The 13,264-nt window shown below is 48.3% G+C and overlaps 1 protein-coding gene across 9 annotated transcripts in view; it reads right to left on the bottom strand.

The window, feature by feature from the left end:
* The window catches only part of WDR25 (WD repeat domain 25), a 142,639-nt gene that overhangs the window by 127,437 nt on the left and 1,938 nt on the right, over positions 1–13,264 (bottom strand). For 5 of the 9 annotated variants that reach the window (XM_072839922.1, XM_072839925.1, XM_072839923.1 and 2 more), the window contains one exon: positions 10,711–11,553. In XM_072839922.1, the coding sequence (XP_072696023.1) occupies positions 10,711–11,553 (843 nt within the window). Of the gene's footprint in view, positions 1–10,710; positions 11,558–13,264 lie in introns of all 9 variants that reach the window. The other 4 variants (XM_072839929.1, XM_072839930.1, XM_072839928.1 and 1 more) reach the window with 1 other exon arrangement.

Here is a 13,264-nt window from a genome sequence, read left to right as displayed (position 1 = left end):
CTTAATAGAGACAGCTGGGCTCGCAGAGCTGCTTCTGTACTTAATCTATTGTAACAGCACACATCCCGTTGCCTCTGGAAAACTCCATGTAGCTCACGAGAGAATGAGAGTGAAAAAGGCAAATAACTTCTAGGTACTATTATGAAAACAATTTTCACCCACCAGACCCCAGGAAAGGATCTCGAGGACCCCAGGGGCTCACAGACCACACTGAAAACCACAGCAATGAGTCACAGCATTCAAACCCTGCTGCTGCAGTCGGGGAGGAGGGGGGCAGGGTTTAAAATTACATGGATAGTTGGAACTCAACTATGTCGCCTTTTATTTTCAAAGACTGGATGGAAATACAACAAAAGTCTACAGTCATTGCCTCTGGGTGCAGAGATAATGGGCAATTTTTTTCTTTATACCTTCCTGCTTTTTCCATAGCGTACATGTATTTCTTTTATGGTCAAAAACAACATTTCATTTTTGAGAAAAGGTTGGGGCAGCCGTGGTGCACCCGTGCCCTGCGGAATAAGCTGGATGGGAAGAAGGTCATTTTAAATCATTAGTAGCCAGCATCAGTGTGGGGGAGCGTCACGAAGCAGGGCTGCTCCTTAATATACCAATCGATCCCTGGCACCAAGCACACATTCATCACGGCGGGCACAGCCTGCCCCGGACCCACAGAAAGCCTGGAAGAGATGATGAGAATTGAAACTGGCTCAAGCTAATCACTGCTAGATGAAGGTCAAATATAGGTGACTATTTATCAGATCTTGAGATGGGGGAGGACATGCCATGCTCTAAGGCCACAGGACAATTACAAAGGGAAAGGTCCATAGACTTGACCACAAAAAAAATGTCAAGTTTCCTCTGTTAAAAAAATAGTAATAATGAAATGCCAAAACTCAAAGTCAAACAACATACGGTAGGGGAGGGGGGAGATATGACGACAGGTCAATATTGTTAGTATGTAAATTGCTGGATAAGAGAAATGCTAAAATGGCAGAAGACTGATGGACAAGACCCACGAACACTTATTGAGCGTTAACAAGGTGCCAGCCTGGTTCTAAAGAAGCTGCGCACAAATGAATTCATTTGGTTCTCAAATAAGATGCCGCTCAATTAGCAAATGTTTTAGAAAGTTAATAATTCTACCCCTGTCAAGGGGAAGAAGACACAGTCATGTTTACAAATAACTGATGGTGTACTGTCATAAACGGAAGGCCACTGTAGGCGCTAAAAAGAACAAAGTAGATCTGTGCAGATGAGAGTGGAAAAAGCAGCTGGAGGACGTGATAGAATGACGTCTGCACACTCCAAAGGAAACCCCAGCCCTCTCCCCTGCTCAGATCCCCCAACTCAGGCATCCAGGGTGAAGAGTCCTGTCTCGGAAACTGACCAGGCTACCCAAAACACCTAGGGAGGTTCACGTGGGGGGGTCCTGCCCCTAGATGCTGGCTGGCTGCCTCACCACCCTGTGGCAACCTCCCTTCTGACAGGCTCCATCCGCGCACACACTCACACACTCACTCGCACACCCTCACACACACTGGCCAGATTGGCTTTCCCCGGGCCTCCTCCCTGAATGGGAATGAGCACTACAGCGTCTCCTCACGTGAAACGCAGACACCAAAACAAAAAGATAAAAGGAGGTGACAAGGGGCAGGAACATTTTCCAAAACACAGGAAAACTTTCAAAGAACTCCAAGAGCTAAGAAAAGACCCTGTAAATATGCAATAAAAAATGACATATTCTTTAAAAAAGGAACATTCAGAAAACAAGCAGCAGCTCTTGGAATGTAAAAATATGATAGATCAGAATAGAACACTTTTCTGAATATAAGTTATACTTCAGTAAAAAAAAAAAAAAAAGAAAGAAAGAAAACCTTTAAGTATATGGTAGCAGAAATACAAAAAAAAAAAAAAAAAAAAAAAAAAAGACTGAAAGGTAAGGTGGAGGAAATTTCCCAGAAAAACAAAATAGAAAGGCAAAGAGAGAACTAGAAAGAAAATCAGAAGCTCTGTCCAGGAACACCCAGACCAGCCAACTAATCTGAGTCCCCAAGTAAAGCCCTTGCCAGGGAACCTCCCCAAGGGTACCACCCATCTCCCTGTGGCCCCTCTTCCATGAGAAGGGATGTGGTGCCTGAGGCCTCATCCCTAGTGAGGGAAGACTGGCCCCTAGCGAGGGAAGACTGGCCTGGAAGCAGCTCCAGGACCCCCAGCTAGGGCCACTTTGTTGCTAAGTTTCTACTGCCATCTGGTTCTCCTGCGTTTCAGCCTGGGTTCACGGTGCTTTGTGAGGGGGTTGAGGTGCGAGAGTTCCCGGGGTCCTGGGCTAATACCACATTGGCCTCCCTCAAATGCACTTCTGACCGTCCCCTGAAGCCCTCTCCTCCGCACCATGCCCCACTGCCCCGCCTCACACACGGGGGCCTGGGCTTATAGGAGATGCCTGAGTAGAGACAGCAGAAGCTGCAAGAAAACGTGACAAAGTTGGACTGACTTACGCACGCCTTCTTTTAAGGAGTAAAAGCAGTCTTGGGGGAAGATAACCATCACAAAATTTTTAAATGCTGCTTACAAAAACAAAGTACCTAGAGTATAATTAAAACCAGTTGATACTCATGGGAAAAAATACTGAAAGGAAAAGCTGCTTACAAAACATTCACAGTTGTTATGCTTGAGTGGAGATCTACGGTTTTATTTTTAATTTCTACCCTTTTTTGGTATTTTTTCACAAATATCTTACTACTTTTATGATAAAACTAAGTTAAATCTAAAGCAACTAATTTTTTTTTTTTTAAGGAGTAAGACAAAGCCATCGCTGGGCAGTAAATGAATGTCTTTAAGAGTCTTCCGTGTCCAAGTTTTAAAAGCAGCAAGAAATAATTTACTAGACTGTCTCAACTCCTAACCGTGCCAATTTTGCAATCTGCATTTTTCAATTACATTAAAAGCATTTTCCCAAATTGCTCTATTCTTCCCTTAATGACACGGGATGAGCCTGGATGAGGCTGGTTCCCTGAGGACAGAGTCTGCACCTTCACACAGCACTGTTTTCTCCGTCAGCATCTGGCAAGCACACGGCCCTGCCCTGGGGATACTGAACTGCTAAAGTTCAACGGAATGAAGTTTTCAAAATGCAGAAAACACAGCTTGGGTTCCGCCACACTTTTCTTATTCCTCCTTCAACCCAAGGTTTTTTCTGCAAGGCAAAAGCTTGCAAGGCCCTTCTGGCAACCAAACGGAAAGTGGGAAATGTCTCATTTGTTGGCCTCAGAAACGTTGCAGCTTTCATACGGAGGAGAGGAGTGTCAAAAAAAAAGCTTCACTTCCCACGAAAAGAAGGTTCCAGCTCAGGATCTCACAGCAATCCCCAGAGGCTCACCTACCCTGCTGTTGGTAGGCCTGAAGCCCTCACTCCCACCCCTGGGACAACTAAGATGACCCTGAACTTTCTCTGAAACAAAAATACATACAAGGTGGGAAGGGAGACAAGCAAACACAGGGTCCAGAGAAGGACACATCCTGACACTTCCTACACAAGATCCCAGCTTCACATCACCACCTGACTTCACTGTGTGCCCTCAGGCAAGTGTCTTTCCCTCTCTGGGCTTCTGTAAAACCAAGATGGGCCCAAATGATCACTGTACACAGGCACAAACACCACCTAGTCTCTCCTGGCCTTCACCTAATTACCCTCGGTGCACTGTTAATCATTCACTCCCCAAATACCAAACGCCCACCACCACAACCCTACCCTCCTCCTCAGCTGTGCAGCTCTCATTTCCAATAGATTTGCCTCGTGCTTGGAATAAATTGCCAATCATCTGCATAATGCTCCACGACTCCTCACTCTACACATCAAATCATTTCTCAATCTCATTTTGTAAAATCCATCAAGAATAATTCTTTCAAAACTGAAATAAACCTTCACTCTGGCACTTGAATCCATAAATTCCTTGTCTTTGAATCTGAGATATATTACTTTCTACAAAGCACGTCTAAGATACCCTAATATAATCAGATACGCTAACAATGATAAATCAACGGGATCCTGTAATACATAAAAATGCAAATCTAAACCACTATGGAAATCATCTCTTATGTCCCTTAACAGAACCACAAGACTTTGAGGCTGGGACAGCGCCCGGGCACCACTTGGGTTGAGGGGATATGCTTTTCCATCCTTTATCCTCCAAGGCAGAAGAGCAGAGTGAGTCTTTTAGCTCTGTTTGCTCTGTGGTCTGACAGCTTCACATCTTGCTTCTACAGTTTCGTAGCTGTGTGACAAATCCCTTAACCTCTCTGTGCCTCAGCTTCCTTATCTGTAAAGTGGGAGTAAGACCAGCCCCTGCCCGACAGGCCTGTCACGAAGTGGAGCTGGAATGTTTGGAACCATTCCTAGTAGGTGGTAAGCCCTCAGGGATGGTGAGCTCTCTCCAGCCTCTCAATGATACTCTGTACCAGTACTCTGTGCCAGAGGCCACAGAGCAGGCAAGCAGCACAATGAGATCCCCAATCTGGGTCTTCAGCATCCAGAAAAAAATCCTTTCCTTCACACACAACATGGGAAAGGGGATGAGACCCATCTGAACCTGGTGCCACCCTAGGTAAGCACCTCTTCCCTGCCCCAGACTAACTTTCCTGGGCCTCTTCAGATATGAAATAGCTCCTCCCCACACTGCCAGGGGCCCAGACATAAAACACTCAGAGCTGGCAAACTGCTGTCCAATTTATATTCTTCTAACACATTTTAAACATGATCAGTTTAGAGACACAGACTGAACCCCACAGTACATGCCTTCCTAATAAACGTGCAGTACATCAAAAGGGGGCCTGAGGTAAACTGTTTGGTACAAACCCAAAAACTTTTTGAATTTTAAAAGTATCTATCTCAGGAGTACTGACATTGAACCCTTGGAAAAACACGTATCTGTAGACAGACCATTAAAAGATTCACAAAAACAAGAGTTACATTAAGTTGGAGCGTCCTGGGTGACTCATCTTTTTTCCAATTGTTTAATCAATAAAAGAACAGAGGAATCAGGAGCCCCTCCTGATGTTTCTGCAGCCCCTCCCATATGCTAGACACTGCGACGCATCTTCCCATTTCTTCTACATAGCAACAACCCTCCAAGGCAGCCATTATACCCATTTTACCAATGAGAAAACTGGGGAATCAGAGAGGCAAGGTGATTTTCCCAAAGTCACATACCTACCAAGCAACAGATACAGAACAGAAACCCAAGGGTCTCATGCAACGATAGCACTGAAGCTTTGCCCATTTATTCAGGTTCCACTCACCAGACACAAAGCCTATAGCTCAAGCCCAAGTGTGTATCAAAGCCCATCTTACCTACACTAAGGCAGCAGAAAAGACGTTTATTTATAGCCATTTCACTGAAGTACTCGCCATTTCAAAAACAAAAGTAAATAACAATAGGAAACAACACGTAAATGACAAAGCAAAGTCTTGAATTTGAAACAGACATGAAAATACATTTGGGGGACACCTGGGTGGCTCAGTGGTTGAGCGTTTGCCTTTGGCTCAGGGCGTGATCCCGGGGTCCCAGGATGGAGTCCCGCATTGGGCTCCCCATGGGGAGCCTGTTTCTCCCTCTACCTATGTCTCTGCCTCTCTCTGTGACTCTCACAAATAAATAAATAAAATCTTCAAAAAACAATACGTTTGGAGAAAGTTTTTAATAAGATAGAAAAGCGCCCCTTATAAACAGCACAAAAGATGGGAGGGGAGAGGGGAGCAAAATCAAAACTGCACGTACTCTGTGGTGAGCCTAACTCTGTGAGCACACAGGAATGCGGGGGTCCAGACCAGGAAAGGCCCCCGGCGGCGTCAGTGACTCACCGACTCAGGATTAGGATTAGCAACGATTTCTTCGTGCTCTCTGCATTTTCAAAGTTTTTCACAATAAGTTTTTATTACGTTCCTGATAAAAAAATGAAAAGTTTTTTTTTTCTTTTAAGTGTCGTAGGGAAGTCTGTTATTGAAAGAATTCCTAAAGCAAACCATTTTGTAAAACAAATGAACAACACTTAATTCATACATTTGATACCCTTCTGTTTCAGAACTCTGGGTTCTGACGCACGGACGGGCGTCCCCTAGAAGCAGGAAACATGTCATATGCCTGTGAGAATATGTCTGGTGCCTAGCAGAGGGCTCTGCACACAGGGCCAAAGGTGAGGGCTGCCCGCATTTGGTTGAGGCAGGCCACATCTGTACTTTGTCCAAGAGCTTCAAAGTCTGACTTCTACCTTTAATTTACGTGCAGTGGGTATTCAAACGTGTTGAGCTAAATGAGGACACAGAGAAATGAAAAGAGTAGATAAAAGGGTATCCGTACCGGGATTACAACTGTGAGAAACAGATGTGTGCTATACAGGAGCAGGAAGGGATCATCAGGAAAGAAAACAGAGCATCGGTGCAGAGTTATGAGTCATTGTTTTATTTTACTTAATTTCTCCAGCTGTAAATTTTTCAAAACTAATATAAGCATATTTTACAGCTCATAGAACATTTAGAACATATTAAAATAAGTATCTTTCCGCTGTAATATGCCCAATTGAAATTTATGAATTCCAAAGCTACGTTTTAAAGAGATGAAGGAACTGGCACTCCACGCTCTTTAGATTAATCAGATGGATTGTGTTGTTTTTCTCTTGATCAGAAAAGAAATCATATTTCAGTAAATGTTACCTTGAATCAAGGATTCTTTCACATTCTAGAAGCTTGAGTGAGCCTATATTAAGTCTTACTGTGCCCCCTACTGGCAAATAAGATCTATGCACTTAAGAGATGATCCTTTCCCAAAGGCTGTAAATAAAATCCAAAAAAAAAAAAACCGTTTTAATCTTTACTGATCATTTAGCATACAAAACTTTGTGCCAGGTGCTTCGAAAAACATAAAAATGGACCTGGCACAGTTTCCATGCTCAAGACACTTAAAATCTAGAAGATGTAGCAGATACAGTTCACAGTCACACAGGCAGAATGAGATGTCACTATATAGTAAGGAAGGGAGAAGACCCCCGCGGAGAGCAAAACCATAAGCACACAGCAAGTGCCTACCCTGTGCCAGGCACCAGAGAGGTCACATATAACACTGCTTATTCTTCAGAAAAACCCACCAAGGCAACGCACAGTTGTCTCCACTTTACATACAATGGCTGAGGTTCAGGGAAATAACTTGCCTGAGATCACACAGCCAGTAAGTGGCAGAGGAAGGATATGAACTAAGTAAGGGCTGTGACCCCAGCACCCAGGCTCTTCTCTCCTTCCGGATGCAGTGGGCTCAAGAAGGCACTCTGGAAGACTTTAACCAAAAGACAAGGAGAAAGGCACCCTAGAAGGGAGCACAGAGTCAGGGGTGGGGGAGGGGCCCTGTCACACCCACCTCTTCTAAATCTTTCCCCACTGCACCCACCGCCTGCTCTCCATCCAGGCGGGGGCTGCAGGGAGCCTAGACTCCTGCCCGTGCCCGCAGCCCCATACTCTCCAGGTTCATCATCCACATGTCTCCCATTCCCCCGCCCACCTCATAGGCCCCCAAGATCTACCGTGCCACCCACTCTCAGACCTCGGGGTGGGGGGAGAACACCATCCTGCCTGGGGCTGCCAGCTGCACACCTGGCTACACATGAACCTGAGGCCCCAGGAAAACTGAGGAGTCAGCCAGGACTTCCCTCCAGGGTTCCCAGCCCTGCCCCCACCCAGTTCCCAATTGGTTTTCCTATCCTGGCTCCTCCAGCCCCCGCCAGCCCCCGCCATTCTTTACGCTGAAAAGTTGCTCAAAATCAATTTGCCAAATAACTCTGTCACTGAAAACCGTCAAATATCTTAAAGCAGTGAGGATCCTGGCCCAACCATTTGCATGTATGGCTTATAAAAGCCCTGGTTTTTCAAGACCCCACAGGAACAAGGAGGTCAGGAGACACTGGCCCCAGCAGCACGATGGCAGCTGCACCCTGTCCCTGGACCACATCCAATGCCACCCCTGCAGCCTCGCCATGAGGGACGGGCAGTGCAGTGGGCAGGGCTCCCTGCAGGTGCCAGGCCAAGCAAGGAGCCAGCGCCCACATCTCCTGCAGCACACATACCACCTCCCCGGGAAGGGGGGCACAGCACCAGCCCCACTGAGGGCAGTTCTGCCACAAACAGCCCAGGACCCAGGTCTCACTGAATCACCCCAGGCAAGGCTTTCCTACGCAGTCACTCTGCCTGAGTAGCTTTCCAAGCTGAGCCAACTGTGCCCCCTTCTGGACACAAGGCGTCACAGCTAGTTGGCTGATCCAGGGTCCTCTCCATGGGGACCTCCAGGCACCCCCGGTGCAGAGCACCTAGCACACTCATCTACTCTACAAACACGCACTACACGACAGAACAAACCCAACACCCGAAATCAATGGCTTTCCTCAGACGCGTTCTGTTTAAGAACTATACTAGAGTAGTATACATCTGCTCAGGAAACCTAAACTTCTTGGGGCAAAGGTGATCCAAGCAGGCCCCACAGGGTACCTCACTGATGCCAGGTGCAAACCAGTCCCCACAGGGCTCCACACCTGCCCCTCACCATAGGAGCTACAGCCCCGCGGGTGGGCAAGCAGACAGCAGGCATCCACTAAGGTGTACCTGCCGCCCTAGGTCCCTCCACCTATCTCCCCGACAGCAACTGGCCGGTCCTTCGAGACCTCCTCACAAGACTACCTTCTCCAGCCTACCAGATGGCTCACTCCCTCCAGGGTCCGAGAAAGGGACTTCCCATGCCCCTCAGGTGATCCACCTGTAACCACACTACCCTCCACAAACCTTGAACATGTGCCTAGGATTATCCTGGGTGCTTCAGACACACACACCTGGGCATTTGTCTCACCTCAGAAGGACCAACCATAGGTCTCATAAGCTTGTTTCATCAAGGAGGAAACAGAATCTGAGAGGTTGTGTCTTGCCCAGGGTCACAAAACTGTTGGGAATGGAGTGAGACCCTGAGGCCCAGATCACTCTAACTCCAGCCTACATCCAGGGCCAGCCAGACGCGGCCTAGCACCACACAGGCCCCACAAAGGCCCACGCCAAAAGCCCTCCAGATGCTCTCCTTACCAAAGGACAAGTCCCCTCGGCCCTCTGTGGGCACAGAGTCTCAGGAAGGAGCGCTGAGAAGCCCCAGCACTGTGGGATTGAACCAAGCATGTTACAATGCACACCAGGGACACCAGAAGTCTCCGGAGCAGACCAGAGCCCCCACCCTCACAGGAATAGCACCGAAGCGCCGCACTAACGGCAGAACAGGGCACTGTCCCTGCACAGCTCTATTAGCCTTGCCAGAAGAGAACACAGACAGGTTGATTCAGGACTCCCAAATGGGCCACTTAAAAATGACACCCATTGGTTCAGCTCATTTCAAAGCCTTCACTGCACTTAGGCTTCCTTTCTTCATTTCAGAAAAAATGCCTCCTAAGAAAAAAGCTCAAAACATAACTTGCAAATACAACGTCCTGTGCAGGATGGTTCCAGAACTGTGAGGAAAAGAGAGGGAGGAAGCCGACATTTACGGAGTACCTGTGGGGCACCTAGCTCTGTGCCCGAGATCTGTAGGCGTTTTTCTTACGTGACCACATGACGCAAGTATGACGATGCCCTTTACAGATGAGACGCCAGACTTGGAGTGGGGCCAGCTAACCAGCTGCTCCACAGCAAAGCTGGAGCCGAAGGCCCGTCCCTTCAACTCCAAAGCCATTTTCTTTCCAGGAAGCTTTGGTTCAGTGTGCATTTACTTGGCACCTACAACGTATAGATGACTTGCTAGGTGCTGAGGTGCTTGCTAGAGACAGAGTAGAGCCCAGAGGCACTGGAGACAGGTTACAGGAGGTGCAACACTGCTATGCTAAATCCCTGTATGAGTGGGGATTGCTTACAGCAGGTCAGCAGGATTTCAGTAGCTCTTAAGTAACAATGAAAAACGGAGTCTGTATGAACCGGAAGTCCTCGGCAGGGCATCCACAGCTATCCTTGGTCTGGCCCCTCGCTCCCCAACAGGTCCCTCAGGACTTCTCAGGCTTACAACCAAGAACATCCTTATGCTCTATCTCACGACCTTCACCAAGTGAACCTTCCCCTCCTCCTGGAAGCCTTCACCAAGCCCTCCTGGGGGGTTCATGGAGCACTTGTGTCCCTCTGGGAGTCTGGTCCTCACACTCCTAAGCCCAGGGTTGTGAGAGCCTCTCCACTGGCCCATGGCCCCCACCATACTGCACACCCTGCAGCCAGGGGCCAGGTCTATCTACCTCAGCTCCCCTGGCATCCGACACAGTGCCCAGCACAGAGCTGCCACAGCTCCACATTCCCCAAGCTTCACAGGGACCCAGGACTTGTCCCAGGCTTTCCTCTCCCTCTGACTGTCCTCACTCAGCAACCTCATCTTCAACGGTTCCAGTGTGTCTGCACATCCTCCATGCTCCCACAAGGAGTAAAGGCTAGCATCCTCAGGTGGCCTAAGCCAGGCAGCATCAGGGGGAGGGGACAGAGCGGACCAACAGTCCAGGGTGGGCCACTGAGGACCCACTCCTGAACGCAGCAGAGAGAATTGCAGAAGTTCCCACACAGAAACGTTCGGCCCCCCTACCTCACTGCTGTGAAAGGCAAAACACCCCGGCAATTTACTTCTAAAAGTCCCTGAAGAAGCAGTATCGCTCAAGTCTTACCTTGAAGGTTTTATCCATAGACACTGAGAGAAGCATGTGGCTCTTAGCAAAAACCGGACACCACTGTATGCTGTTGACGGGGCCCCTGTGACTTCTCAGGTGGAAGAGCACTTTCCTGGGAATGGTGGTTTCTTTATACTGACTGTCCAAATAGGGCTGAATAAACTCAGACACTCTGGGGGCCATAGAGAGAGGAGCCGGGGCACGCCCTGCAGACGGACCCTGCACCTCCACATCTCTGCCCTTCCCAGTTTCTGTGCTTAGTGCCTGTGACTGTCTTAGTCTTTTTGGCGTATAGGGCACGATACAGTCCTCACACCTTTTCTTCTGAAGAGAGTTGCCATGTTTACCTGGGGTTTCAGACTTGGTTTGGACACAGAAGGATGGTTCAGGGGAGTCATAAGTTCCCCAGGAGAGTTTCATCCGCCTAAAGTGGGCAGCTGCCAGGGGCACATGGCCAGCTGGAGTCTGGCTGGTCCACAGGGAAGGTGGAGGAGGCTTGCCTGTGGGGAAGGTGACGTCAGGCTCCGTCCTGGGCCACTGTAGCCTCTGGCTGGGACAAGATCCTGGGTCACTTCTCCAGAGCCGGACCAGTGGGAGACGATGGCCAGCTGGATCTGCACCAGAACCATGCTTTGTGGACAGTACTGCCCCTTCCGTCACACCTGGGGCTTCTGATGCAAAATCCTGCCCAGGAGGCTTGACCACATCAGAGGTGTCTTTCATCTGGCTGGCAGCATTAAAATTTCCCACGGGCTCAGTCTCAGCCTCTGACTCCGAGTCATCATAAGCCACCAATGAAGCCATTGAAGACACAGTTTCTTGATATCCTTTGAGGACAAACTATCTGAGACCAAACAAAGTCAAGTGTCAGAAAATACGCACAGAAGAATATTTACCACCACACTTAATTAAAAGAAAACATACCACCCAGCAAATCCACAATTGGAAAACTCTAAAAATAAACATACTAAAAAATGAGAGCTTGGGACACCTAGGTGGCTCAGTCGTTGAGCATCTGCCTTTGGCTCAGGTCGTGATCCTGGGCTCCAGGGATAATCCCAGGGTCCAGGGATCGAGTCTTGCATCAGGCTCCCTGCACGGAGCCTGCTTCTCCCTCTGCTTGTGTCTCTTGTGTCTTGCTTGTCTTGTGTCTCTTGTCTCTTGTGTCTTGCTTGTGTGTGTCTTGTGTCTCTGCCTCTCTCTCTGTATCTCTCATGAATAAATAAATAAAATCTTAAAAAAAAAAATGAGGGCTTTTCTATACACCAGGCATAATTAGAAGATTTTATTTTTTTAAGTAAAAACTACAGGCTATCTGGGGAAAATGAAAAAAAAATCAGCAAAAGCCTACAGGAAGAAAACCAAAACTTTATTGAAAGACATAAAAAGAAGACCTGACAAAATGGAGAATGGATGCCTGGACAGAAAGATTCAGGATTTTAAAGATGCCTTATGGAAGGGCAACTTGGGTCTTTGAGAGTAGGTCTGAAAATACTAAAATGGAAAGATGTCCAAAACCCATCAAGTGGGAGAAGCACGTCACCCTGATCTTCACCCTCCCCGTGGGCCCCAGTGCCTCCTTCACCCCCTGCCCAGATACTCCCACCTCACCGATAAGCCAGTGGTGAGATAGACCCACAACACAAAACCACGTGTTCAAGGCCTCAGCCCCCCCAGTTTCTGAAGGGTTTGGTCCAAATTTGCCAGCTTCACTCCAAACACACACTCACACAGCAGTGTATTTCCTTTTCTAAAAAATCCTTCCTGAAATTCTGAACCACCATACACGATAAATTGCTGCCAACTAGTTTCTGGAAAGAAGCCCTTCAGTCTGGAGTTCAATTCTGTGCTTTTAAAAGGAAGTACAATCAGGACAAGGATGCCCAGCACATCCAGGACAGCAGAGGGCGTGAAGGAGCAGCACCAACTGCTGAGCTGCCCCAGATGAGGCCCTACCTTAGGTACCACACTGCGCCCCTCCTCCTGCAGGCATGTGGGGTCAGGTCAGCGCCAGACTCCCTCTGGGTCCCCTGTTAAGCCACTCAGCCTATCACCCAGGTCTCCCTCACATTTCCTGGCATCCAACCACTTCGCCCCACCCACACCTCTCCCCCAAAGGGTTCCCATCACCTGAAGGGCTCCACTGTCCAACACATTACATCATCATTCAACAAATATAGTCTACCTCCTCCAAAATTCCACCCCCCCCCCATCCTGCAGCCTAATCTGGGCAGGTAACACCTTCCATACACAAAGCCATCTGCACTCTGCAAACAACTTGGCATTTCTATTCTCTAAACACTTAGCCTGGTCCTGATCAGACATCTCACCTGTCTCAACTCCTGTAGACAGCACCACACACCACCACATACCATTCCTCCCTGTCGCAGGGAACCCACTAGGTTCCCACTGCCAGGATGTGAGTCCTCAGCCACATGATGGATTCCCACCCACCTCGTTGTCTGCAGTGGTTGACTCAGAAGAGAGACCGATGGTGCCTGCCTGGGTGGCTCAATCAGCTAAGCGTCCAACTCTTGATTTTGGCTCAGGT

The sequence above is a fragment of the Canis lupus genome, chromosome 9 (assembly GCF_048164855.1).
Source record: "Canis lupus baileyi chromosome 9, mCanLup2.hap1, whole genome shotgun sequence".
Taxonomy (NCBI): Eukaryota; Metazoa; Chordata; class Mammalia; order Carnivora; family Canidae; genus Canis; species Canis lupus.
This window is presented reverse-complemented; position numbering and strand designations above follow the sequence as displayed.